Source organism: Balaenoptera physalus, assembly GCF_965194825.1.
Source record: "Balaenoptera physalus genome assembly, chromosome: 4".
In the NCBI taxonomy this organism is placed as follows: domain Eukaryota; kingdom Metazoa; phylum Chordata; class Mammalia; order Artiodactyla; family Balaenopteridae; genus Balaenoptera; species Balaenoptera physalus.
Window position 1 is genome coordinate 135015017 of NC_138891.1, and position 24199 is coordinate 135039215.

The 24199-nt window shown below is 44.2% G+C and overlaps 1 protein-coding gene across 5 annotated transcripts in view; it reads left to right on the forward strand.

The window, feature by feature from the left end:
• Positions 1-24199, forward strand: part of LOC309659412 (interferon alpha/beta receptor 2-like) — a 49023-nt gene that overhangs the window by 16315 nt on the left and 8509 nt on the right. The window contains exons 1-5 of one of the 5 annotated variants that reach the window (XM_082459123.1): positions 9910-10116; positions 11384-11507; positions 14681-14838; positions 16092-16258; positions 19996-20143. In XM_082459123.1, coding sequence (XP_082315249.1) covers positions 10068-10116; positions 11384-11507; positions 14681-14838; positions 16092-16258; positions 19996-20143 — 646 coding nt within the window. In that variant the 5' untranslated portion in view covers positions 9910-10067. Of the gene's footprint in view, positions 1-3149; positions 3281-7745; positions 9162-9909; positions 10117-11383; positions 11508-14680; positions 14839-16091; positions 16259-19995; positions 20144-24199 lie in introns of those variants that run through there. The other 4 variants (XM_082459122.1, XR_014262790.1, XM_082459124.1 and 1 more) reach the window with 4 other exon arrangements.

Here is a 24199-nt window from a genome sequence, read left to right on the forward strand (position 1 = left end):
CCCCAGAGGTCAAGGGGTGGGGCTGAAAGTTCCAACTCTCTAAATCACAGGGTTGGTTCCCCTGGCAACCAGCGCCCATCCTCTGGGGCTTTCCAAAAATCACCTCCTTAATGTAAAGTGAGGTTGAGAGGGGCTTGTTATGAATAACAAAAAATGCTCCTTTCACTTTCTTTGCTCTGATCACTTAGGAAATTCTAAGGATTTCAGAACTGATGACAAAGACCAAATATGTACTTCTTATTATAAATCACAATATCACAGCAATAAAAAACTCAGTAATATGACATGACAGACAGTGGTTTGCTGAAACTCAGCCTGCACTTAGGTGAATCCAAGCCTGACTAAAGGCACTGCTTCTTTGGAAGTTGATATCCTTGTTCTGTGATGGTTCAGTGTCTCCCCTGACTTTTCTCTGTTTCACCCACTAAAAAAGAAATGGTCATGCAGTAGCATGCTGTCGCATCACTTCACGTTTCCTTGGTGTGAACACATCACCTTGCATAGTGTCAACCTCCATTATTTTTATCATTACATGAGACAGTTAAAGTACAGGTATGCCTCACTATCCAAATATTTCATGTCCCAATTCTTGTCTGAAACTTCAGGAACCAAGTAGGTTCATATAACGTGGCCCCTCTCACTATCCAAACTGGCCGTGTGAGCCACCCTCAACTAGCCAAACTCAGGGACCAGGTGGGGCATTCCTGAAGGATGACCTGGGACCAGAGTTAACTTACTGGGACTCAGTGGTGAACACTGGTATCTTAAGGCAGTATTGATATGGGGGAATTTAGTCCAGAGAGCTGGAGAAATGTCTCCCCTTTGTCAAACATTAAACTAATTGGTTGGCTTTTTTCAGTAAAGTCCTGAGGGAAAGCTGTGCTTATCCGTTTGACAAAAAAAATTTTTTTTTGGCCGTGCCGCATACATGCACAGCTTGCGGGATCTCTGTTCCCCGACCAGAGATAGAACCTGTGCCCCCTGCAGTGGAAGCGCAGAGTTCCAACCACTGGACCACCAGGAGTTCCCCATTTGGCAAATATTTATCAGGGGTATACTATGTGCCAGATTCTTTGCTAGATACTGGGGATACAGCAGTGAACAAAACAGATAAAAATTCCTGAGCTTATAGAGCTTATATTGGGAGACAGAGAAACAAGATTAAAAAATAAAATATATAGTGTGTTAAGTGATGGTAAGTACTATGGAGAAAAATTAAGCAGAAAGGGTGCAGGGAGGGGGGCAATTTCAGGTAGAGGGTGGTAGGTCTCTTTTAAATAGGGTGGTGTCTTGTTTACATTCCCTAGAAGCAGAGCCAAAACCAAAATTCTAGTTCAAGTGACTCACTGGGGCAGGAGGAGGGGTGGACACATGGGTCAGAATTCTATGACATCATTGCTTCTCCAAAGAAATCACTTTGGTTCACAGAATCCTCTTCAGGAATGTAAGCTCTATATGTGTAAGAATTTTGTATTATAAAGGTGTGCCTTTATGGCTAGATCTGATTCTAGAACTGCCATAGATATGACATGCCTTCATTCATTCTTCTTTTTTTTTATTGGAATATAGTTGATTTACAATGTTGTGTTAGTTTCAGGTATACAGCAAGGTGAATCAGTTATACATATCCACATATCCACCCTGTTTTAGATTCTTTTCCAATATAGGTCATTACAGAGTATTGAGTAGAGTTCACTGTGCTATACAGGAAGTCCTCATTAGTTATCTATTTTATATACAGTAGTGTGTATATGTCAATCCCAATCTCCCAGTTTGCTCCCCCCCCCTTCCCTCCAGTAACCATGAGTTTCTTTCTTACATCTGTGACTCTGTTTCTGTTTTGTAAATAAGTTCATTTGTACCATTTTTTTAGATTCTACATATAAGCATATGGTATTTGTCTTTCTCTCCCTGACTTACTTCACTCAATATGACAATCTCTAGATCCATCCATGTTGCTGCAAATGGCATTATTTTGTTCTTTTTTTTTGGTTGAGTAATATCCCATTGTATGTATGTACCACATCTTCTTTATCCATTCGTCTGTTGATGGACATTTAGGTTGCTTCCATGTCCTGGCTATTGTAAATAGTGCTGCAATGGACATTGGGTGCATGTGTCTTTTCTAATCATGGTTTTCTCTGGATATATGCCCAGGAGTGGGATTGCTGGATCATATGGTAACTCTGTTTTTAGTTTTGTAAGGAACCACCATAGTGTTCTCCATAATGGTCTTACCAATTTACATTCCCATCAACAGTAAATGAGGGTTCCCTTTTCTCCACACCCTCTCCAGCATGTATTGTTTGTAGATTTTTTGAAGATGACCCATTCATTCTTGATGGGAATGAAAGGGGTTTGTGAATCTTCTGCCATCTGAGGGAGCAGACCTTCACTGAGTTTCTTTCTGTTCATTCTTTAACCTTTTGAAAGACTTTAAAAATATATGAGCCATCTTTACTTTTCCCTCTCCTGTATTTGTTTTGCCTGAGGCTGTGGCTATAGGATTAATATTAATAAAAGTCTTTCTGGAAATTTAAGAGAGCCTTAGTTATGTAACTGTTGATTTCTTCTCAGTCCAGTTGGACTTACGGAAGAAAGCTATTTTCATTCAGAAAACTGAAATTTTCCAAAAGTAATTTTGACGAGAAACTAAAGGAGAACGCATAACAGGACAAAGCAAGTTCTTGGCTCCTGGCGTGGCCAAAGTCCAGCTTCAGAGTGATGCAGTTGTTTTCCTCAGACAAACTCCCCTTTTCCACTCCTCCCTGCCTGCCGTGCATGCTAACTGTGCCTGTTGAGCATTGGAGACCTGACTAGTGTGACTCAGAAAGTTTTTGTTTTTTTTTAATTTTGATAATTTACACTTGAATGGTCACATGTGGCTAGTGGCTACCATATTGGACAGTGCAGTTATAGAGCATAATTATCAACTGGAAGAAATTTTACTTTTAAAAACTGAATTTTTATCATTTTTTTTAAAATGTATACTTGGATTACTTTCCATTCTTTGGTATTTAACAATAGTTTTTCCAACTTTTGCCCCCTTAATAAACCCCTCCACCGCCAGATCAATGTGCATTTAATCCCAACCGCAATTGTTCATTGGATTTATTTTGAAATAAAGCCATTTAATTTTTCATCAACAGAGTCATCAGAATCTGCCACAATAGGAGGAATAATTACTCTGTTTTTAATAGCTGCTGTCGTCATAAGCACCGTAATGATGCTGAAACGGATCGGTTACATATGCTTAAGAAATGATTTCCCCAAAGTTTTGGTACGTATTTTTTTTAATTCCTGTCTTTATTTTTCATTTTAACTTAAGAATTTTTATTATACGCTTAAATATTTTCACAGAAGAAAACCCCATTGTCTCAGAACATCAAGGTGTTTTATCACTCTGGGTTCTTTTCCATCCCTATAAACCTCTATTTTGAATTTTCTGCTTTCTTTTTATACTTTGTCCACATATGATTTTCAATAATCACATAGTTTTCCATTGTTATTAATGTCTTCTTTTTCCCTTAATCATTTCTCAACTGTAGGGCATTTGGATTGATTTCTTTTCCTTTCATGGCTGTCTTTGGCCATTATGAATAATGCAATGAACATTTTTAAACAGCTTGTCTTTTTAGTTTGGATTACTTCCATGGAATAGATACACAAAGTGAATTTATCTTATATAAAAATATAAAGAATTAATTTATAATGCTAGTGTCAACATAGAGATGGACACCTTTCTCCAAAGCTCTGCTGGCATTAATTAATCATTTTTTCTACTTTTGTTCATTTATCGTAGTATAACTGTCCCCCAGAGTTGCTCTTATTTGTGTTCATTGTTAGTGAAACCAGCCATTTTGTCTTCATATTTTCTCTCTGCTACCTGAGGCATATTCTTCCTGCTCAGAGCCTTTAGCACTCAGCTAAGTCTGGGTATTGATCTTACATATTTCTAAAGCCTCCTCATGTGTTTTGACTCAAGCACTTTGCCCATCATTTTTCATTTTCCCTATCATGTCACTTTCCTTCTACATTAGAAAATAATCAGAAATATCTTATTTTTCTATGTTTGAACTCATTCACCTTCTCCTTCTAATTTTTTTAACAGCCACAAATAAATATCCCTCCACAGGTGATAAAAGTGTAGTCTTTTTATTTTTTAATTCTTTTGTTTCTTTAAAATTTTTTTAATTGAAGTATAGTTTATTTACAATGTGTTAGTTTCAAGTGTACAGAAAGTGATTCAAGTGTACAGGAAGAATATATATATATTCTTTTTCAGATTCTTTTCCATTATAGGTTATTACAAGATATTGAATATAGTTCCCTGTGCTATACAGTAGGTCCTTGTTGTTTACCTACTTTATACATAGTAGTATGTTTATGTTAATCCCAAATTCCTAATTTATCTCTTCCCACCCCTGTCCCTTTTCCCTTTTGGTAAACATAAGTTTGTTTTCTATGTCTATGAATCTATTTCTGTTTTGTAAATAAGTTCATTTGTATCATTTTTTTTAGATTCCACAAATAAGTGATAGCATATGATATTTGTCTTTCTCTCTGACTTTCTTCACTTAATATGATAAACTCTAGGTCCACTCAAGTTTTTGCAAATGGCATTATTTCATTCTTTGTTATGGATGATGTGCTCTTCTTTTTCTTGTTTGTATTTGTTCAGGTTGGGTTGGGGGAGGGATTGTTTGGGGGGAGGGGTGCTTTTGGAGTTTTTAATTACCATTAGTGTTTGAACCTAGATGGCATTTGGTTGTAGCTTATGAGAAGTAAATTGCTCTGTGTTGGATTCCATCCACACTATGATCCCTGTATTGCAAGAATGGTTGGTTTTTATCTATGAGTGTAACTTTTACCTTCGTGTCTTTAACAATGTATATTTTGAATCTTTTATGTTAGTGTTCAGTTGCAAGTTTATTCTCAGCCTTCACTCCAACTCTTCTGTTGGCCATGTACTGCTTTGGCCTTGAGGTCTTAGGTAAATCCCACTCCAATTCATATTTCTCATGCAGCCTTGAGATATAAAGGCCCCTAGCACCACACCCATCACCTCCTAGGTAATCTTCTGCCTGAATTACCTAAACTCATTACTAACCCTCCTCCCAGGTCTCCCTGGGGCTCTTCCCATCCTTAAAATGCACCCAAATTATATGCCAATTATATTTATACCTGTTATTGTGCTAACCCCAAGTAATGACAGGAGGTATTGTTATCTTGTGTCTGCCTGGTATTTCTCCATTAAAAATTGTTACTCTGTGTTTAAGTAAAAACTCTAGGAATAGTAAAACAGAACACCCTAGGTCTAGTATGTCTGTGTATGTATGTTTAATCAAGAACAGATATTAAAAATTTTAAACAATGTCTTTTCTCTCTCTCCCATCCCCCTCCCCTCCCCCTCCTTCTCCTCTTTTGCATTTAACAAATAGGTGTTGTGTATTTACTGTGTGTCCACATGTTATAGGTGCTGGGGATCTAGATGTGAATAAAGCAAACAAAAAATGTGCCCTTTTGGAGCTTAAAGTCTGAAAAATGGGGGAAGAGACAATGATAATTTATAGATGATATGACTGGCTAAGTAAGAAATTCAGCATCTGGAGACGAATTATTAGGACTAATAAGTTTAGCAATGTGTTACACACAAAATAATCAATATAAAAATGCTTGCGTTTTTATACACTAGCAACAATCACTTAGAAAACAAATATATTTTTATATAAGTTGCTTTTCAACATCCAAGAAATTAAGTACACAAATCATAGCAAAAAGCTCTGTGAATTTTCACAAACTCAATGTACCCACATAACTCACACCCAGATCAAGAAAGAAAACATGACCACCTCCCCAGAAGTCTCTCCTACCTATTAGTCACTGCCCACATCCAGGATAACCACTTTCCTGATTACTAACAGCATAGATTAGTTTTACCTGGTTTTGAACTTGGAATCATACAGTTAAATGGAATAATGTGATTTAAATGAAAACATACCGTTTTTATAATACCATTACAATGGTAATAAAAATATTTTAAAAACAAGGAAGATATCTAACAGAAGATGTCACAAGCCCATTGTGGAGAAAATTATCTAACCTTATTGAAAAGCATTAACAAAGATCTAGTCAAATGGAGATCCCAGAGACAGACCCACATATGTGGAAACATGACTAATGACAAGTAGGAATTGCAGTGGGGAAAGGATTGACAGGTCAATAAATGTTATCTATATGGGGGGAAATGAAATTAGATCCCTACCTCACACCATACACAAACATCAATTTCAGGCTTATTAAAGACTGTAATGTGAAAGGCAAAACTGTTAAAAGTTTTAGAAGGCAATAAAGGAGATTCTTACTTTGGGGCAAGGAAGATTCAGCAGAAACCATGAAGAAAGAAAAGTGATACATCTTCTTACATTAAAGTTGAGAACTTCTTTCCATCAAATGTTATCATAAAGAGATTAAAATGTTAAACCAGAGACTGGGGGAAATTACATATAGCATAAATAATGAACAAATAATTGGCATCTAGATTATAGATTATATAAAGAGCCTCTATAAATCAATAAGAAAAATGATGAACAACCCAACGGAACAATTCATCCCGAGGCTAGGTCTGGATAGAGTCAGGGAAAAGTAGGCTTGTCAAATTGGGCAGCCTGAGCAAGAGAACAGAGAGGAGGAGGATGTCAGTGATGATTCCAGGTCTGTGAAAGGAATCTCGTGACCACCCTCCTCAGCGTGACCCCATTGTAGCCAGTCTCCTTAGCCCACCTCACCTTCTGTGTCCTGGAGGTGCTGGATCAGAGCAAGCTGCAGTCTCCCTGCTCTTCTCACCTCTGACCCTTTAGGGGTCACCTGCCTCTCTAAGGTCCTGCAGTCCAGAGGGCTTTGACCCCAGTGGAATCGGCTCCCTTGAATCTCTCCTTACTCACAGTTCCTTGACACCCTTAAGAATGTCAGCAGTCCAGGGCTGAAATCTATCCAGACTAAATGGATAGATTCCCCTGACAAGCAAGAAGCAGCGAGGAAACAGCAGCAGGAAGGAGCGGGCCAGTCTCTGCTGCAGGCAGCCTCCTGGTTTGAAACCCAGCCTCCACCACTTAGTATTCCTGAAGCTTGTGAAACTTGGGCAAGTTTCTTAACCTCTCTGCCTCATTTTCTCACCTGTAAAGTGGGGATAAGAATAGTAAGCCTACTTCATAGAGCGGTTGTGAGGGTAAAATGAATTATAACGTGTAGATGACTAAAAGCAGTGCCCTGCAAATAGTAAACACTATGTAACCATTAGCCATTATTGCTGTTGTTGTCGTCATCGTCCTCATTACCACCTTCCCCATCACTGTGTAGTTAACCTCATTAAGTTTTTTTTTTTTAATTAATTAATTTATTTATTTATTTTTGGCTGTGTTGGGTCTTTGTTTCTGTGAGAGGGCTTTCTCTAGTTGTGGCGAGCGGGGGCCACTCTTCATCGCGGTGCGCGGGCCTCTCACTATCGCGGCCTCTCTTGTTGCGGAGCACAGGCTCCAGACGCGCAGGCTCAGTAGTTGTGGCTCACGGGCTTAGTTGCCCCGCGGCATGTGGGATCTTCCCAGACCAGGGCTCGAACCCGTGTCCCCTGCATTAGCAGGCAGATTCTCAACCACTGTGCCACCAGGGAAGCCCCCATTAAGTTTTATTATGTCAGAAAGTAAAGAACACTCAGAATTGATACCCTCTGTTTTTTTTTTTTAAAGAATTTTTATAAATTGTCAGTCTGTGTATTTCCCGAGCTGCCTCCGTTGGAAAAAGTGGCTACCGTGGAGGTCATTCACATCAACAGAAAGAAGAAAGTGTGGAATTATAATTATGATGATGAAAGTGACAGCGATAATGAAGCAGCCCCCCGAATAAGCGCAGGTGGTTACACCACGCACGGACTGACGGGCAGGCTGTGTCCCGCCTCTGTGTCCTCGGCCACCTTGGAGGACTGCAGTGACCCGGCTACTGAGGAGTGTGACCTGCCCGAGCCCAAGGCTGGTGCTGAGGCCCTGATGGCACCAGGGCCCAGCCCCTGGCAGTCGGAATGCACAAGTAGGGGCTACCAGGGGAGAGGGAACCTGCTGCAGGACCACTTTTCCGAGGAGGACAGCAGCTCCACGGAGGGGTCTGGGGACAGAATTGTCTTCAATGTGGATTTGAACTCTGTGTGCATGAGGGCCCTTGAGGACAACGACGACTCAGAAGTCACTCCAGTGTTACCATCTCGTCCAGAAGAGACAGTCGTGCTAGAGGACCCCGACGAGACAGAATCGGACCTTCTGGTGGCCAGTGGAGAAGGGACACAGCTGCCCTTCCCCGGCCCCTCTGCGGAGTGCCCGTGGCCTGAAGATACTCCTTCTGATAAAAGTGACACTTCCGAGTCGGATGTTGACATGGGGGATGGTTATGTAACGAGATGAATGAATCAAGAAATATTTAATTGGACACCTGCTACCTCCGGTGCTGTCCCTCCCAGCACCCCCACTTGCTCCTTTGGGGTCTCCAAGTGTTCTCCGAGGGAAGGATTAGGAGATTGGTGACATCATCTGTGCAAATTCCCAGTCTGAGGGAAGGGGAGGTGGGAAACAGAGTGTTCTGGTATCATTCAGTGCGTTGTTTACCTGTTCAAAGTGATTTGCTTTGAAGGGAAAAGGCCCTGTCCATTCCCTTTATTCTCATGGGTGTCTAATGTTTCTGTATCATGTTTCCCAGAGTAAAGAGCAGGGTTTATGGCAGGAGCAGTCAGCATTGTTTTCCACTGGCTCCAGGAAAGCAGCAGAAAAAGAGAAGGGAGGCTGGGCTGCGGGAGAGAAAGCCGCACACACCAGGAAACAGAAGCACACGCTTCGGGTTGGGTTAGAAGTAGGGAAGGTCCAGCCAAGTCTTGGGCACCTCCCAGATGATATTCTGTCGCCTACACTCTTGAAAATTCAACTCTCAGCCCCTTGCACAACCCTCCTCAATCTGAGTGAGGAAGACAGACACACCATAAATAACTAGTGCGGGCGGGTGACTAATACAGAAACGTTTGCATAAGGGAGAGGGATAGAATCTCTGTGTCATATTTTAAGATTTAATTTTGTACAATGGTTGGAGGTTGGTAAAAAAGAAAACACGCTTTTTAATATAAACTTGGGAATGTCTTCAGAGTTGTTTCCTATTAGACAGGATATATATGCAGCGGATGTGTGGTTCTGCTGGCATCTCTAGGTTGCACAAAACTCCCTCCAACTCTGTGCAGTGGCCTCTGGGGGCCAAAGGCACATTCTCCCCCCCTGCGTTCAAGTTCATGTGAGGTGTTCTAGCGACAGGCGTCAGGCAGTGTCTTACACCCCCTGGTACTTACCCTGCTCTGGGTTTTCCAACCTCACCACTGCAAAGCTGAAAAAGAGGAAATCAGGCCTTTCTCAGCAGTGTTGTGAGAGAAACGATTATTGCCAAAGAAATGACTTGGCTTTGTGTTGTTGCTTATCCCTGGGGGGAGGGGGCAGTTACGGTAAAGAAGACCCTCTCAAACTGGATTTGCTAATGGAGTGTTTTAAAATCAGTTTATTTGCGGGGAATGGGCATTATAGAGGCCGTGCCTGTTCTCTGGAGAAAACCTGGGGAATACTGCATGGTGTAAACCACCACCATCCAGATATCACCTCTGGGTTGGCGTTGGAGTGTATGTATTTAACTTGCGGCTCCTTTCAAAGCATGCATTTAATGTAATGGGGACACGGCACGTACAGTTTTGCAACCTGTTTTACAATCTGTTTTCCACTCACCCGGAGGAGGAACGTGCCCTTCCACCTCTGCACCTGCCCCTGCCAATCCGGTGAGAGCGGCCTCTCGAGACTGACGCGCGGGGGCGGGGTCCGAGGCAGGGGCGGGGCTTCGTGTCGCCCCGCCCCGCCGGTTCTCGGAAGCAGCCTCGGGGCGGGCGGGCCGGATCTCCCCTACGCCGGCGCGGAAGCGGGCGTAGGGGTGCGTACCCCGGCGCCCGGCGGCTGCTCGCGGCCCCCCGAGCGCCCTCCCGGGCTCCATGCGCGACCATGGCGCAGAGCCTCCGGAGCTGGCTGGGCGGCTGCCTCCTGGTGTCAGGTGAGGGGTCTGCGGGGAGGGGACGCCGGGCATTCTCCGGAGTGTCGGCTCAATCACTCGCCCAGCGCGCTTCCCAAGCCGGGCTGCCTGCGCGGGGATCCGGCCCCGCCGTGGCGCTGCGTCCCGACCCGAGGTGCGCTCGGGAACCAGGAGGCCCGGCTACGACGTCGGGCAGCGATGGCCCCAAAGACGACCCCTGAGCGGACCCCAGAGGCGCGCTCAAAGTGACTAAGTGCCTGGGCGGGCCGTCAGGGCCTCCCACTAAGTCCCCAGCACCCCAAGATCTGAATTCTGCCCCTCAACTCCGCAGCTCTATGGTTTCTGAGTTCTAAATCCAGTGAAACCCTTCGTGTCCTGCTCTAAATTGCCAGCCCAGGTTCAAACAGCACTCTGGAGCCCTCCTTCCTTTCTGATGAACTCACCCCTGGCCTTCCAGGGTACCTTGCTCTCCGGTTTCCCTCCTCCCTACCAGCCTGTTTCTATTTGGGATCGTCCCCCTCTACCAGATCTCCATACAGCCAAGTTCATGCCCGAGCCCTCTTCTCTCCTTCCCCTACACTATCCCTTTTGGGGGGTATCAGCAGAACTCTAGCGTTAAATACCAGGTATGGGCTCATGACTCTCAAATTGATATCTGTTGGCATTAGTTGGGTGATGGGCCGGTGGCGGTTTAATATACTCTTCTCTGTACTTTTGTGTATGTTTGGCATTTTCTATTAAAAAGTTTAACAACTATTTCTGTCTCTAGCCCAAATCTATATTCTGTGCCCCAGGCTCATTCACCCTGCTGTCTCTGATATTCCGACTTACGTATCCTTCAGCATCGCAAACCTAATGCAAATTCTAAACTGGGACTCTTGATTTCCCTGTCCCCAGCCCCAGTCAGGCCATCAGGTGCTTAAGCCAGGAATGGATATTAACATCTACTTCTTCACACCAAATGTATCAGGAAGCCTAGATTTTATACCTCTGGAAATATATCTAAAATCCATCTACCCACCCCTTCACACCTTTCTACCACCACCCAAATCCAGGTCACCCTCAGCCATCCCCACTTCACTCTTACTATCCTCCTCCCCTTAGCAATTTCTTCTCTTCAAATACAATCCAGACTCCTCAGCACAGCTAAAGCATGTCTCTCCTTCACCCACATGCCCATTTGAAGACTTGGAGCCATAGGGAAGACCTGAGTATTGGAGATGGTTATTTTCTTGGACAGCCTTTTAGAGGAAGAGAGTTGCCAACTTTTTCCCCTTTATTTTTACAGCATTAGGAATGGTGCCACCTCCTGAAAATGTCAGAATGAATTCAGTTAATTTCAAGAACATTCTACAGTGGGAGTCGCCTGCTTTTCCCAAGGGGAATCTGACTTTCACAGCTCAGTACCAAAGGTAAGTCTGGGGTGCTCTTGGCAGAGGATGGTGGCTTTGGCTGGGCTGGTCACTGGGCCGGACCAAGGAGAGAGTCTGACTGCTGTCACCCCAGTGACCTTGACAGCCCAGGGGGAGCCTCTCTCCTGGCCTTCTTTCTGTCCCAGAAATTCTTGTGGAAGCTCTGTTCTCTGAAAACAGACAAGTAAAATCCTCTTTCCTTTTTCTTGTGAGGGTTCATGGTGTGACAGACATTTTATCACGTAGATGGTGAGTGTCATTGGCCCCCGTGGCAGCCTACTGCAATGCAAACATATCGGGCTTGTCACTATTAATGTTTTTTAAGAGACAAATGCCGGTGGTGACCATCTTCCAGTTATTAGAGTAGTATTGCTAGAAGTCAACAGTGGAAGCTATCCAAGAAAACTGAGGTATGCAAAGCAGGCAGGAAGCCCCTTGCTTGCTTACCACCGACCCCCTCCAGTAGGTTATAAACTGCACACCCCAGTGCTGGGGGGTGCAGATCATTTGCATAGTGGGCACTCAGTTCCTCTGAAATTGAAGGTAAGACAGCTGCTGGCTGTTGGCTGTGTCCTCTGAAGAACAGCAGACGCTTATGAAGGAAGGGTATCACCAACCACGATTGCCTCAGTGGTGCTCTGACCTCCCAGGACCTGCCCGGCCTGTCGGTTTTTCCCTGTGCCAGCCCTCCCTTGGCAGCCTGCCACTGTACACCACAGGCTGGAGCGCAGATGACGCACCTTTGCGCCAGGTGCAGACACAGCAACAGGAGGCCAAAGGCCAGTGAGCCGCACACCTGCTTCCCGTGTGACTCAGAAACTTCGTCAAAGGCAGACAACTCCTTCAGTGAGGAGGGAGGAAATGGGGGTCTCAGATGCCATGGATCCCACACTCCTCCCACCTGGCCTTTATTTTACAAACATATCCAAGGCCTGCTAAGTCAGAGAAGAAGGAGAAAGATGAATAAGATAATCCTCGTTTACATTTTTTTTAAACTTTTTAGTTCGAAATAATTCCCAGGTAACAAAACATTTCAAAATTTCAAGTATAATACAAAGAAATTCCAAAGAGCCGATATTCACCAATTTTTAAGGTTCGCCGCATTTTCTTGCTTTTGCCCCTTAATATTTCATTGTGTACTTCATAAGAGCAAGGATAACCTTTTACATCGCTGTGGTACAGTTATCAAGATTTGGTAGCTTCACCAATAATACAGTCCTTTAAGTCCATATTCCAGGTTTGTCAGTTTCCCCAAGGACTTAATAAGCATCATTCTGAGATTTATTTTTCTCCTGCGGTGTATTTTCTAGCACTGACTGGTTTTATAATTTCGTCTCTGTGTTTTCTCCACTCTGTCTTGATAGCTCTAGGGATTTCACTGTGGAAAATGAACTTCCCTCTCTGTCTGTCCCTCTCCCCTGTGGTTTATTTCTTGTTGTTCTGTTCTTTGCTTCTTTGCCATTGGAGTAGAGGTGTTTGGTTTTAGGTGTTTGTCTTTTAGATGAGAGCTCCCAGCAACCAAGAGTGGATACCTGGGTTCCAGGTCTCCTCAGCATAGACGTGCAGACCAAGCATGGCCTGTGCTGGGGAAAACAAAACACGTGCTGGGTGTGGAAGAAATTTGATCCTGAAAAATCTGATTACCCTTCTGTGGCTCTGGAAAAGGTTTGATTACAATTTAACCTGAGCGGTTGCATAGCACAAACTCTTGTTGTATGTGTACGTTGGGTAGGGGTGACCGGTGGTGGAGGGGACTTCAGAGGATGGCTTGGTGATTTTAATATGGAAACATCTAAAACAATTAGATGTAAATATGGGGAATAGATCCTATTAGCTACTTGATGGGAAGAAAAATATATGTAGATGCAATAAAAATGACCTAATGAAAGGGAAGTTATTGCAGAACAACTCTTGAAATACTCTGTGTTCCACCCAATTCATGCATTAGTTTAAATGCATGGAAAGAAATGGCCACATGTGAGAAAACCCCCTTCATGAAATGACCCTTGGATTTCCCCAGTGATGGGATGTTAGGCAGCCACGAAGAGTTGATTGATTAGAGAAATGTTTGTGGTCTATTAAGTAAAAAAAGCAGACAGTAAGATAGCATAAGCCCAATTATCTCTGCCTCCTAAGAGTGCAGTGGAGTGTGGGGTGGTGCCTGAGGCAATGGGCTCTGAAGTCAAGCAGACCTGAGTCCCATGGGCGAGTTTCTTAGGCTCTCCACGCCTGTGCCTCATCTATAAAATAGGAGTGATGTCAGTTCCGCCCTCCTGGGGTTGTGAAAATTCAGTGAGATAATACTGTGAAATCAGTGCCCTACCTGACACCTACGTGCTTGACAAGTGTTGGCTGTTATTATTCTTATCACCATCACCTTCATTGTTACCTCTTAGGGTAGCCAGATTGGTTTTGGCACCAAGACAGGAAGGTGCCAGTCAGACAAAATTCTTACTTTTTGCAAGACCAGAGCCTGGTTTTCCTTACGTCAGCTAATTATAGCTCCTTTGGCTGTTGTGAGGTTAAGTTACACGCACCTGGTAGGTATTCCTCAAACATTTCTTTCCTTCCACTTCATGTTTCTGCCACCCTCCCTTCAGGGGTTGGTGCCAGGGTTGGAGATCTGAGGTCAACGAATTTTATAATTTTTCCAGCGTAACTGAACAATAGTCATTTACAAGACGTTATTTGAAATCATTGTGATACACTTATTTTGGCTAATCTGTGAATATCAACATTTCACAAACCATGCCCCACAAGTTTCAGAAATACATAGTCAAAGAAGGCAGCTTTCTTGGTCAAATATGTTGAATACTCAACCCCTTTTTGGAAAGACACGTTTTATTAGGATATGAAAGTCTCTGAGCAGTTCTGTTGTGAAGACAGACACCTATTCATGTCTCACCCAGTTTTTGCCCCAAATTGTTTGACTGTGGGATGGATTATTTTTGAAATGTCTTATGATACCTCAAGGATCATTAAGGTTCCATGGAGCACAGTTTGGAAAATGCTCCTATGAATGATACGTAGTATTCTTTGAAATTGACAATAAAGAATTTGCTTTATTCTTCTCTCATCATCCTCCATTATCCTTTGGTAGCAGAAGAATAAAGCACCAGTCAGCCTCAGAGCGACTGAGGTTAGAACTCTCATGATCTCTTCTGATTTTGTAGTTATAGGAAATTCCAAGATATATGCACTAGTACTGTCTTGACGGAATGTGATTTCTCAAGTCTTTCCAAGTATGGTGACCACACCTTGAGGGTCAGGGCTCAATTTGAAGACGAGCATTCAGACTGGATAAACATCACCTTCTGTCCTGTGGATGACAGTAAGCCATCTTGGTTTTTATTTTGTTGTTATGTCATCATCTTGCCTTGATTATTTCCCCCTTGGTTGGCCCGTTAGCAAGAATTCTTTGAGTGCCACAAAGTGGACGGCCTTGCACAAGGAGCTTAGGGAATGTAATAAAGAGGGCTGTGGCCTTAAAGACGTTTGTGGGAGAGATAGGACAGGATAGGCATAAAGCAATAAGATAATTAAATATAAATTTGATGACTTTAATGCCTCGAGGGTAAAAACGAGTTGGGGCCAGTGCTGTTAATGAGAAAAACTAGAAGGATTTGTGTGTTGAATTTTGGGGGAGGAAATCAGTTTGGAATCATGACTTAAAGAAATGTGATACCATGAGCAGAAGAATAAAGACTGGTTTTAGGCAGGTGTAGAGACAGAAAGACCAGCTGGCCCAGGATGAAGGACAGAGGGACGGATACAGCTGATGGCAGATGGGTTGGGTCAGGCTGGCTGGTCGGCATTGAAAAAAGTATTCCCAGGTTAGAGCTGGAAAGTCATGGGGACCCACCAGAGGTCATGAAATGAACATCATTAGAACATCAGGATTTGAAAACTAATTAAACCACCAGATAGCAATTGAGAGAATAAGGAGGATAAGAATCTCATGAACAAAACTCAAGTGCAGCCCTCCAAAGAGCAGATCGAGAGATGCATTTAGAAGGATTGCCCAGGACTTCCCTGGTGGCACAGTGGTTAAGAATCCGCTTGCAGGAGACATGGGTTCAAGCCCTGGTCTGGGAAGATCTAGTTTCAGACTTTGTTGGAAAATGTATTTGCTGGAAAGTGGTTTAATTATATAGGTTCAACACTAAAAATAGAAATACCATCTGTTGCTTCCAACCCAGCAATGGAAATAAAGAAAATTCAACCCAACAGAAAGAAAAAAAGAGGAGAGGAATAAGCCATTTAAAAAAAAAAAAAAAAAAAAGGGGGAGTCTTTACAGAAAACACAAAGTAATGTAGTTGGAATAATTCCAAATATATCAAATCACAGTAAACATAAATGGACTAAACCTGATTGATAAAGGCAAAGATTAAAAGATTTTTTTTTTTTTTAAGAAACAAATTCCAAGAATCCTCCTTAGCCATGTCTGTCAGCATCACCTCAGCAGTGTATCACAGGGCAGAGTACTTCAGTAGCCCAGTTGGTCTGCCCAGTTACGAAAAATAAATGTTGATGTTTTTAACATGTGAATTTTGATTGTCATTTTGCTTTGTTCTCATACTTAGCCATTATCGGACCTCCCAGAATCCAAGTAGAAGCACTTGCTAATTCTTTACATATGCGTTTCTTAGCCCCGAAAATTAAGAATGAACCTGAAACATGGACCATGAGGAATATTTATAACTCATGGACTTATCATGTGCAATATTGGAAAAATGGCTCTGACGAAAAGGTAAGCATGGCGAATCACATGCATTGCAGATGTAAGCTCCCTCTCCTTTGCTCAGTGTTGGTCGGAGGGAGGCTTTGCCAGGTAGCAGCACCTTATGGTCCAGAGCAGGGGTCCCCAACCCTGAGGATCTAATGCCTGATGATCTGAGGTGGAGCTGATGCAATAATAATAGAAATAAAGTGCACAATAAATGTAATGCGCTTGAATCATCCCGAAACCATTCCCCCTGCCCCTGGTCCCTGGAAAAATTGTCTTCCACAAAACCGGTCCCTGGTACCAAAAAGGTTGGGGACCGCTGGTCCAGAGGATCTCAGGCCTGGTCCTTTGAACTCCAGAAGCTTCCCATTGTGGGGGATGGCCGGTATGTCAGGTCATGCTTCCCAGTCCACAAGGGCAATGCACAGAGCAGACTTCCTGGGTGCTGGTGCAGGAGCTCAGGCCTTTCTCTCCCCAAAGGGAAGTCGCCTGAGAAGGCAGAGCTGACTCAGCTATTGGCTGGCGGAAATTGGAGTCAGCGGAGTCAGGTGATCAGTGAATGTCTACTGTTTCATGGCATGAGGCCCCAGTACACCACAGAATAGTCAAGTCTGTGGCCAGGGCAGCCCCAGCCCTGGATGAATGGTGGGTGTCACATTTTACTGGACTGACCCCACTTTTCCCCATTGCTTTCCTCCTCTTCCAGGGACAGTGCCTTTCACAACATGGGCTGGGAGTGGAAAGATCCTGTTGGAACGTTGCCCCTGCCATTGTGTGACTCTAGTCACATTCTTGACCTCAGCTTCTCAGGTCTGCAAAATGGGCATATAATCCACTTCATTAATAAAGTGAGGATAATAACCTACTTTATAGGATTGTTGAGGAATTTAATGACATAATGAAAAAAGTAAGCTTGTCCCATTACCTGAACAATGGGTATGGTCAATACGTGAGGTTCCCGTCCCCTTGTGTAGACGTGTTAAGGCTGTTTTCATTCATCTTTGGTCAACTCTTACACTTAGTGCTTCTGAGTTGAATGCCATCTGTGGTCCTAAACTAACTTACGTATATTTTATGTAAGTTAAGTTATGCGTATGTTATCTCTTCTGCATTAAATGTTGATTTTATCACTGATTCTCAAGCGTTTGGGAAGAAGGGGTCACCTGTGTATATTGTCTGAGGAATGATGTAATTAAATTTATATCTACATACTATGTAGCCCCCCAAAAATCTCAAGTTAATTTCCCCCCCCAAAAAATGTTCTGTTGTGATCAATTTGTAACATATGTAAATGTCAGATCACTATGTTGCACACCTGAAACCAATAAGATATTGTATATCAACTATACTTCAGTTTTTAAAAATGCTTCGTTAACTGACGCAGGGTATCTGCCTTCTTCACAGAATAGATGATTTTGCTTATAGTCAAGACCCCAGGATTTGTGTACCTAGGAAGCAACACAGAAAGTTTTATGGTCACTTATCAAATGCAAGTGTGCCTGCTAAAGTCTGGAGATAACTCCTGGAGCTAGCAGCCTACTGTGATTAAGGATCAGATTCCACAGTTACCAGGCCTGAGTGCCTCCTGCCCCAGGCAGGAAATTCAAAACCCAGTTTATGTCTTTAGCTTCTTACCTAGAATATGCCCTCAGGACAGGCATATGGTTACACATTTGTGCCTTCACTCTGCCTGCCTGCAGTGTGGAAGACTTTGGTGGGACACACAGAGTGTTGGAAAGGCCGCCTGCTCCCCAGTGCCTCCCTCACTGTGCCTGCAGGGTCACCTTTACCAGTTTATAGGTGCTATAGACTCAGCGTTTGTGTTGTTCCCTTCCCCCTCTCCCCACCCCACCCACACTCCCCTGCAAATTCGTACTTTGAAACCTAATCCCCAATGTGATGGTAGTAGGACGCGGAGCCTTTGGGAGGTGATTAGGTCATAAAGGTGGAGCCCTCATGAATGGGGTTAGTGCCCTTATAAAGGAGGCCCCAGAGAGCTCCCTTGCCCCTTCCACCACGTAAGGACTCCTGAGAAGACCCAGCTGCGGACCAGGAAGCAGGCCCTCCTCAGACACCAGATCTGCCAGTGCCTTGACCTTGGACTTCCCAGCCTCCAAAACTGTGGGAAATAAACATTGATAAACCACCCAGCCATTGGTATTGTCACAGCAGCCTGCAAGAAATAAGATTAAATGGTTCCCTGCTAGAATGCAGGTGTCTCTGAGAGCGTGCCATATTAGGTCACGAGCTAAGAGCATTAAAAGCTTTTAGAAATTCTTTCTTCCTGATGGGAGAAAGTGAGAAGGTAAAATCAGAAGTTGTCCAGAAGCAAAAAAAAGGCTAGAAAAGCCCTCACATCTGTGCCACCCTCTTCCATGTATGCTTCTGACGTGTCAGCCTCTGAGTTTAGCCTTGAAAAAAAATGCATCGGAAGGTTTTAGAAGTATTGGGTTCCTGGAAATAAAACCAGGGGTTTTTTGTTTTTATTTCTGCTTTCAATGATTAGAAGTTATACTGTACTCTTCATGTTTTCAATCGGTAAAATCCAATCCTCGCCCTCAGTGAACTTAGCTTCTTATACAGTAAAGGAATCAAGCTGTCAGCAGGCCCAGGCCCCAAAGAAAAGTAACCAATTACTAAAGTAAAAACAGAGTCTGTGCTCACTTTCTATTGCAGCTCCTATTCACGTAACAGATTTTTCATAAGGCCCTTCTATGAGGAAATTGTAACCATGCTGGAAATACAGGCAGTATGTACTCTTTTAATTCCCTTTATTTTGCTGTAAACTATTTTGGTTTCTCAAATTCAGAAATACATCATCAATTATGATATATTTAAATTAAACTAAGATGAGTCGTCTGGGATGCCCCCACCAGAGTTAGGCTGAGGGGTGTGCCCTCAAGGGGAGTTGAGCTGCTGGGGGCGGGCAGCTCAGGCTCCTGAATGGAGAAATAATTCAGAGGAGACCCCCAGGCAGCCTTGTCAGGAACACGCTCTGGACTTAGAAAATCACACTGAGTCTTACTGTAGATGACTGGTATGTTCATTCGCCAGGGCTGCTTTAACAAAGTACCGTAAACTGGGTGGATGAAACAACAGAAATGTGTTGTATCAAGGTTCTAGAGGCTGGAAGTCCAAGATCAAAGTGCCAGCAGGATTGGTTCCTTCTAAGGGCTACGAGAAAGGATCTGTTCCAGGCCTTTCGCCCAGCTTCTGGTAGGTGCTGGCAATCTTTGGGTCCTTAGTATATATCCCTGCCTTCATCCTTACGTGGCATTCTGTGTGCACGTCTGTGTCTAAATTTTCTCCTTGTAAGGACACCAGTCGTATGGGATTGGGGCCCACGCTAATGACCTCATTTACCTTGATTACATCTGTAAAGACCCTCTGTCCAACCAAGTCACTTTCGAAGGTACTAAGGGTTAGGACTTCAACATCGAATTTGGGAGGGGCGAAATTCAACCCATACAACTGGTTTATTTTTTTTTAAAAAAGAATTGGGATGGCTTGCGTGTCATTTAAACTGGAGAATTCAGGGCATGAGGTGGTTTGGCAGGACCGTGGTCGGTTCCTTGCCCTGCCCACCCCGACCTTAGAATGGTCTCCGCGGCCCCAGAGACGACCAGGAGGAGCGCCTGCGTCCTTCATCCTCCTATTTTGAGCCTGAAGGAAAGATTATAACCAGTAAGTGGGGGGCAGAAAATAAAAGATGACGTCCCTTCTCTGCTGAGGCATGTTCTTATTTTTGTCTCTGTTACTAGTTTCCAGTTACTGGTCAGTATGACTTCGAGGTCCTCCGAAATCTTGAGTCACACACCACTTACTGTGTTCAAGTTCGAGGGTTTCTTCCTGATCGGAACAAAACGGGGGAGTGGAGTGAGCCTGTCTGTGAGCAGACAACCGCTGACGGTGAGTCTCGAGATGCACCGTCTGCAGTTCTGTCTCCTCGGGGCATCTTTTTTCTGAAGCGGGGGCACCATGCAGCTTGCGGGATCTTTGTTCCCCGACCAGGGATCGAACCCAACCCACGCCCCCTCAAGTGGAAGCGCGGAGTCCTAACCCCTGAACCGCCAGGGAAGTCCCTCCTCTGAGCATCTTAAGTAGCTTTAGAGACTCCCCGGGAGTGTGAGGGCCGGAAGCCTCCTTAGAGATCATCATCCAGCTCAAACTCCAACCCCGTTCAGCCGTGACTGACCGCCTCATGCTGGGAAGGAGACCCCACCTTCTGAGGCAGCTCGTTCACTCCTAGACCAAAGGGATTGATGGGAGGTCCTTCCGTCCGGGGAGCTGAGGTCTCCCTCCATGCGTCCGCCTCCAGTGTGCTCGTTCTGTCCTCTTGGGCTCCCTGAAGCAAGTCTCAGTCCTCCCAAGCCCACCCAGCCAAGGTCGAGCCCTGACACCCCCCGCCAGAATTCTTTCCTTCCGAGGCTGCACATCTCCAGTTCCTTCAGGCACATGGTGGGAAGAGTTTGGAAAACCCTTCCCTGTCCTCAGCAAGCTGGTTTTAGGGTTGCTCGTGAATTCAGGACCTCAACACAGTCCCCCACATGTGATGTGTACCCCAGTGTCTAGCAGAGTGCCTCCATGCTTGGTGTTTCTTAAAAAAAAAACACGGGGAAGGAGGAAAAGAGGAAGGGGGAGGGTACCAGATGGCCTAGACACTGAGTAATTTTGTACGGATGCATTGCATTGGCGTACAGAATGATAAAAACTTGTGGCCTAGATGTCTGTGTACAAACGTCAGGCCTTTTGGGGCCTTTTTGTTACTTAAAGATGTCCAGAGGCTTCGCCAGCTCAGACCACAAAAGGATGCATACATTCAGGTCCGCTCCTGACCATTTTCATTTACGGAGGCCCTCCTGGAAGCCAGGTGCTTATCTGGGGGGCTACAGAAATACAAAGGAGAGTAATAAAGGAATAAAGAATTCCCTCCAGAGAGCAAAACTTTTCATCTTCTGTGTCACTGCAGTTCTGAGGCAATTGCAGTGCTGCCATCACAGTGATTCATCATTTCAGCTTATCAAGTTCTTCGTGAATGTTGGTTTTTGTCATTGAACATATTTCTCTCCCTGTTTTGCTTTGTCTCATCAACTGATTTGCTGGTAGGAGGTTCAGGATCCTTACCAGTTTGTTGTTTAAACTGTTGGTGTGTCTAGGATACACCTTCCTCCGGACCGCTTAACTAGTTGCTTACTTGTCACCAATCCATCTGAATATAGTGGACTATTATGTAAGCTATTTCGTTTTACTGTCCACAAAGTCACCATGAAAGACTTTGGCAAATATCAGCTGAAATTGACACCCAGTGCCAAGTGCAGCATTGTCACAGCTGTGTCCCATGAGTGATTATAGGATATTTCTCAAAACAAGAGCCCAGTAGTCAGATGTGCTTAGAAATGATGGTACACCGCATTTCCCTCTCAGAAAAGTTACCCTATATATTAGCATTTTTAGCATATTAGATCTTTCAACATTTTTTTTTTAATAAGTACATAGGCACAAGGTATTGTTTTAAATTTATGTATTTATTTATTTTTGGCTGTGTTGGGTCTTCGTTTCTGTGCTAGGGCTTTCTCTAGTTGCGGCAAGCGGGGGCCACTCTTCATCGCGGTGCGCGGGCCTCTCACTGTCGTGGCCTCTCTTGTTGCGGAACACAGGCTCCAGACGCGCAGGCTCAGTAGTTGTGGCTCACGGGCCTAGTTGCTCCGCGGCATGTGGGATCTTCTCAGACCAGGGCTCGAACCCGTGTCCCCTGCATTAGCAGGCAGATTCTCAACCACTGCGCCACCAGGGAAGCCCTCAACATCTTTTTTGAGGATGAGCATTCCAAGGAAAACAGCTTGGGAAAAACCAGCCCATAATGTGCCATAATTTACCAACAAGTAACCCTATCCAAAAAAGGAAAGGCAGCCACTTTGAGCTAATTTCTTACAGTGTCCTCATGTTATTATTTTTTGTTATTGTCCTTATCTTTTTTAAGTATTTGTAATTAGCCACTTAACCATCCATTCTAGAATGTTTGTATTTTTTTCTGGATATCACATCAAGCTTTCCAGCCTGGAGTTTCCTGAATCTTGTTGTTGTTGGGTTTTTTTCCCTCGTTTTGTAAATGCACAAATTACTTGCCTGAATCTAGGAATCTTTCACCTCACCCAGGCACGTGATCTTTTCAGTGCCATCCAAAGCCGTTCTACAATCATATTAAGCAAATTTTCTCAGGAATGCAGAGCCATATAGAAGATGGAAAGTCTTGCTGTCTCTCTGGAGGGAATTCTCTGTCAGTCTCCTTTCTTTTTCTGTAGTTCCCTGTCCAGTGCCATGCCTCTATCTGAGGCTGAGTCGACCTGCCTGTGTTCCTCCTGCCATGGCTAAGCCTCTCAACAGCACCGTTAAATAACAAGAGCTTATCTTTTTATTCCTTTCATGAATCATTTGTGCTTGAATCAGAATTCTGTGCTTTGGGAATCCCCATCCAGCTTGAATCACTAGAATCCCTGACCTTGGAATCATCCCTCTTTCCTCTAAACACCTGCCAACTGCTTTCCCCAAGCCTGAGTACATGCCCGGTTGTCCTGTGTCCCATTCTTCCCTGCTGTGAACTCCAACATAACGAGTGATGTGGGGCGCATCCTGAACTGCCTGGTGCCTTGGCCGCCTCGTCTGCAAAATGAGGGGAATCAAAGGGTGTCACCCAGGACAGCACCAGGCACAGAGTGAGCCCGCAATATGGGTTAGATGTCATTACCATTATTAATAAGGACATTATTAAAATCATACATTTAAATATTCCTTAAGGTTTATATCATGAAACATGGCATGAGGCACACACTTTGACCGAAAAGAGAACTATTTCAAATATTTCGTGACTCTTAAGTGATCACCCATTAACTGACAAAATCCAAACATTTTTTAAAAGAAAAGGAAAAGTAGGGCTTCCCTGGTGGCTCAGTGGTTAAGAATCTGCCTGCCAATGTAGGGGACATGGGTTCGGTCCCTGGTCCGGGAAGATCCCACATGCCACGGAGCAACTAAGCCTGTGCACCACAACTACTGAGCCTGCACTCTAGAACCCGTGAGCCACAACTACTGAGCCCACATGCCGCAACTACTGAGCCCACGTGCCACAACTACTGAAGCCCGCGTGCCTAGAGTCCATGCCCGCAGCAAGAGAAGCCACCGCAATGAGAAGCCTGCACACCACAAGGAAGAGTAGCCCCTGCTCGCCGCCACTAGAGAAAGCCCGTGCGCAGCAATGAAGACCCAACACAGCCAAAACTAAATAAATACATAAATTTTTTTAAAAAAGGAAAAGTATAACCCACTGAAAATCTGCTTTTGTCAAACGTCATTTTAGGTTTTTTTAAACATAGTTCTCTCATTTAAACCTCACAAGTTTTCAATGAGAGCATTGAAAGGCTCTTCTCCCCTTTCACAGACGGAAGATGAAGGTCCAGAGAGGTGAAGTAACTTGCCCAAAGTTGCTCAGCTAGTAAATGACAGGAAGGAAGTAACATCTAAGCCCACTACCTACAGATTAATCCCATAGGTACGAAGGCACGATTTCCCTGTGGGTGGAACAGAAAGGGAGTCCACCTGACAGTATGATCAGACAGACTGAAACAAGTTAGAGAGCCTTACATAGAGGGTGTTGATCATTAGATTCTCCCACAATTCACAGCCTGTGTAAAACAGTGTCTGCTCTCCTTCCCCATTTCCCCCTCTTGGTGAGTCACAAAAGCATCCTTTGAATTTTGTCACCATCAACCAGGTGTGCCTGTGGAATGTCCTTGTCTAAGATGCTAAGATGTCTGGGTTGGAGACCCAAGGAGACCCAGGCACTGTCCCCCAGGGGTTCATCATAGCGTCACCAGCCATGCCAGGGTAGGTCCCACTGGAACTCTTAGACGGGGGCTCGCTCCTTCCCGACGATGACATTTCAAAGAAATGGCTTTCAGGTCCTTGAGA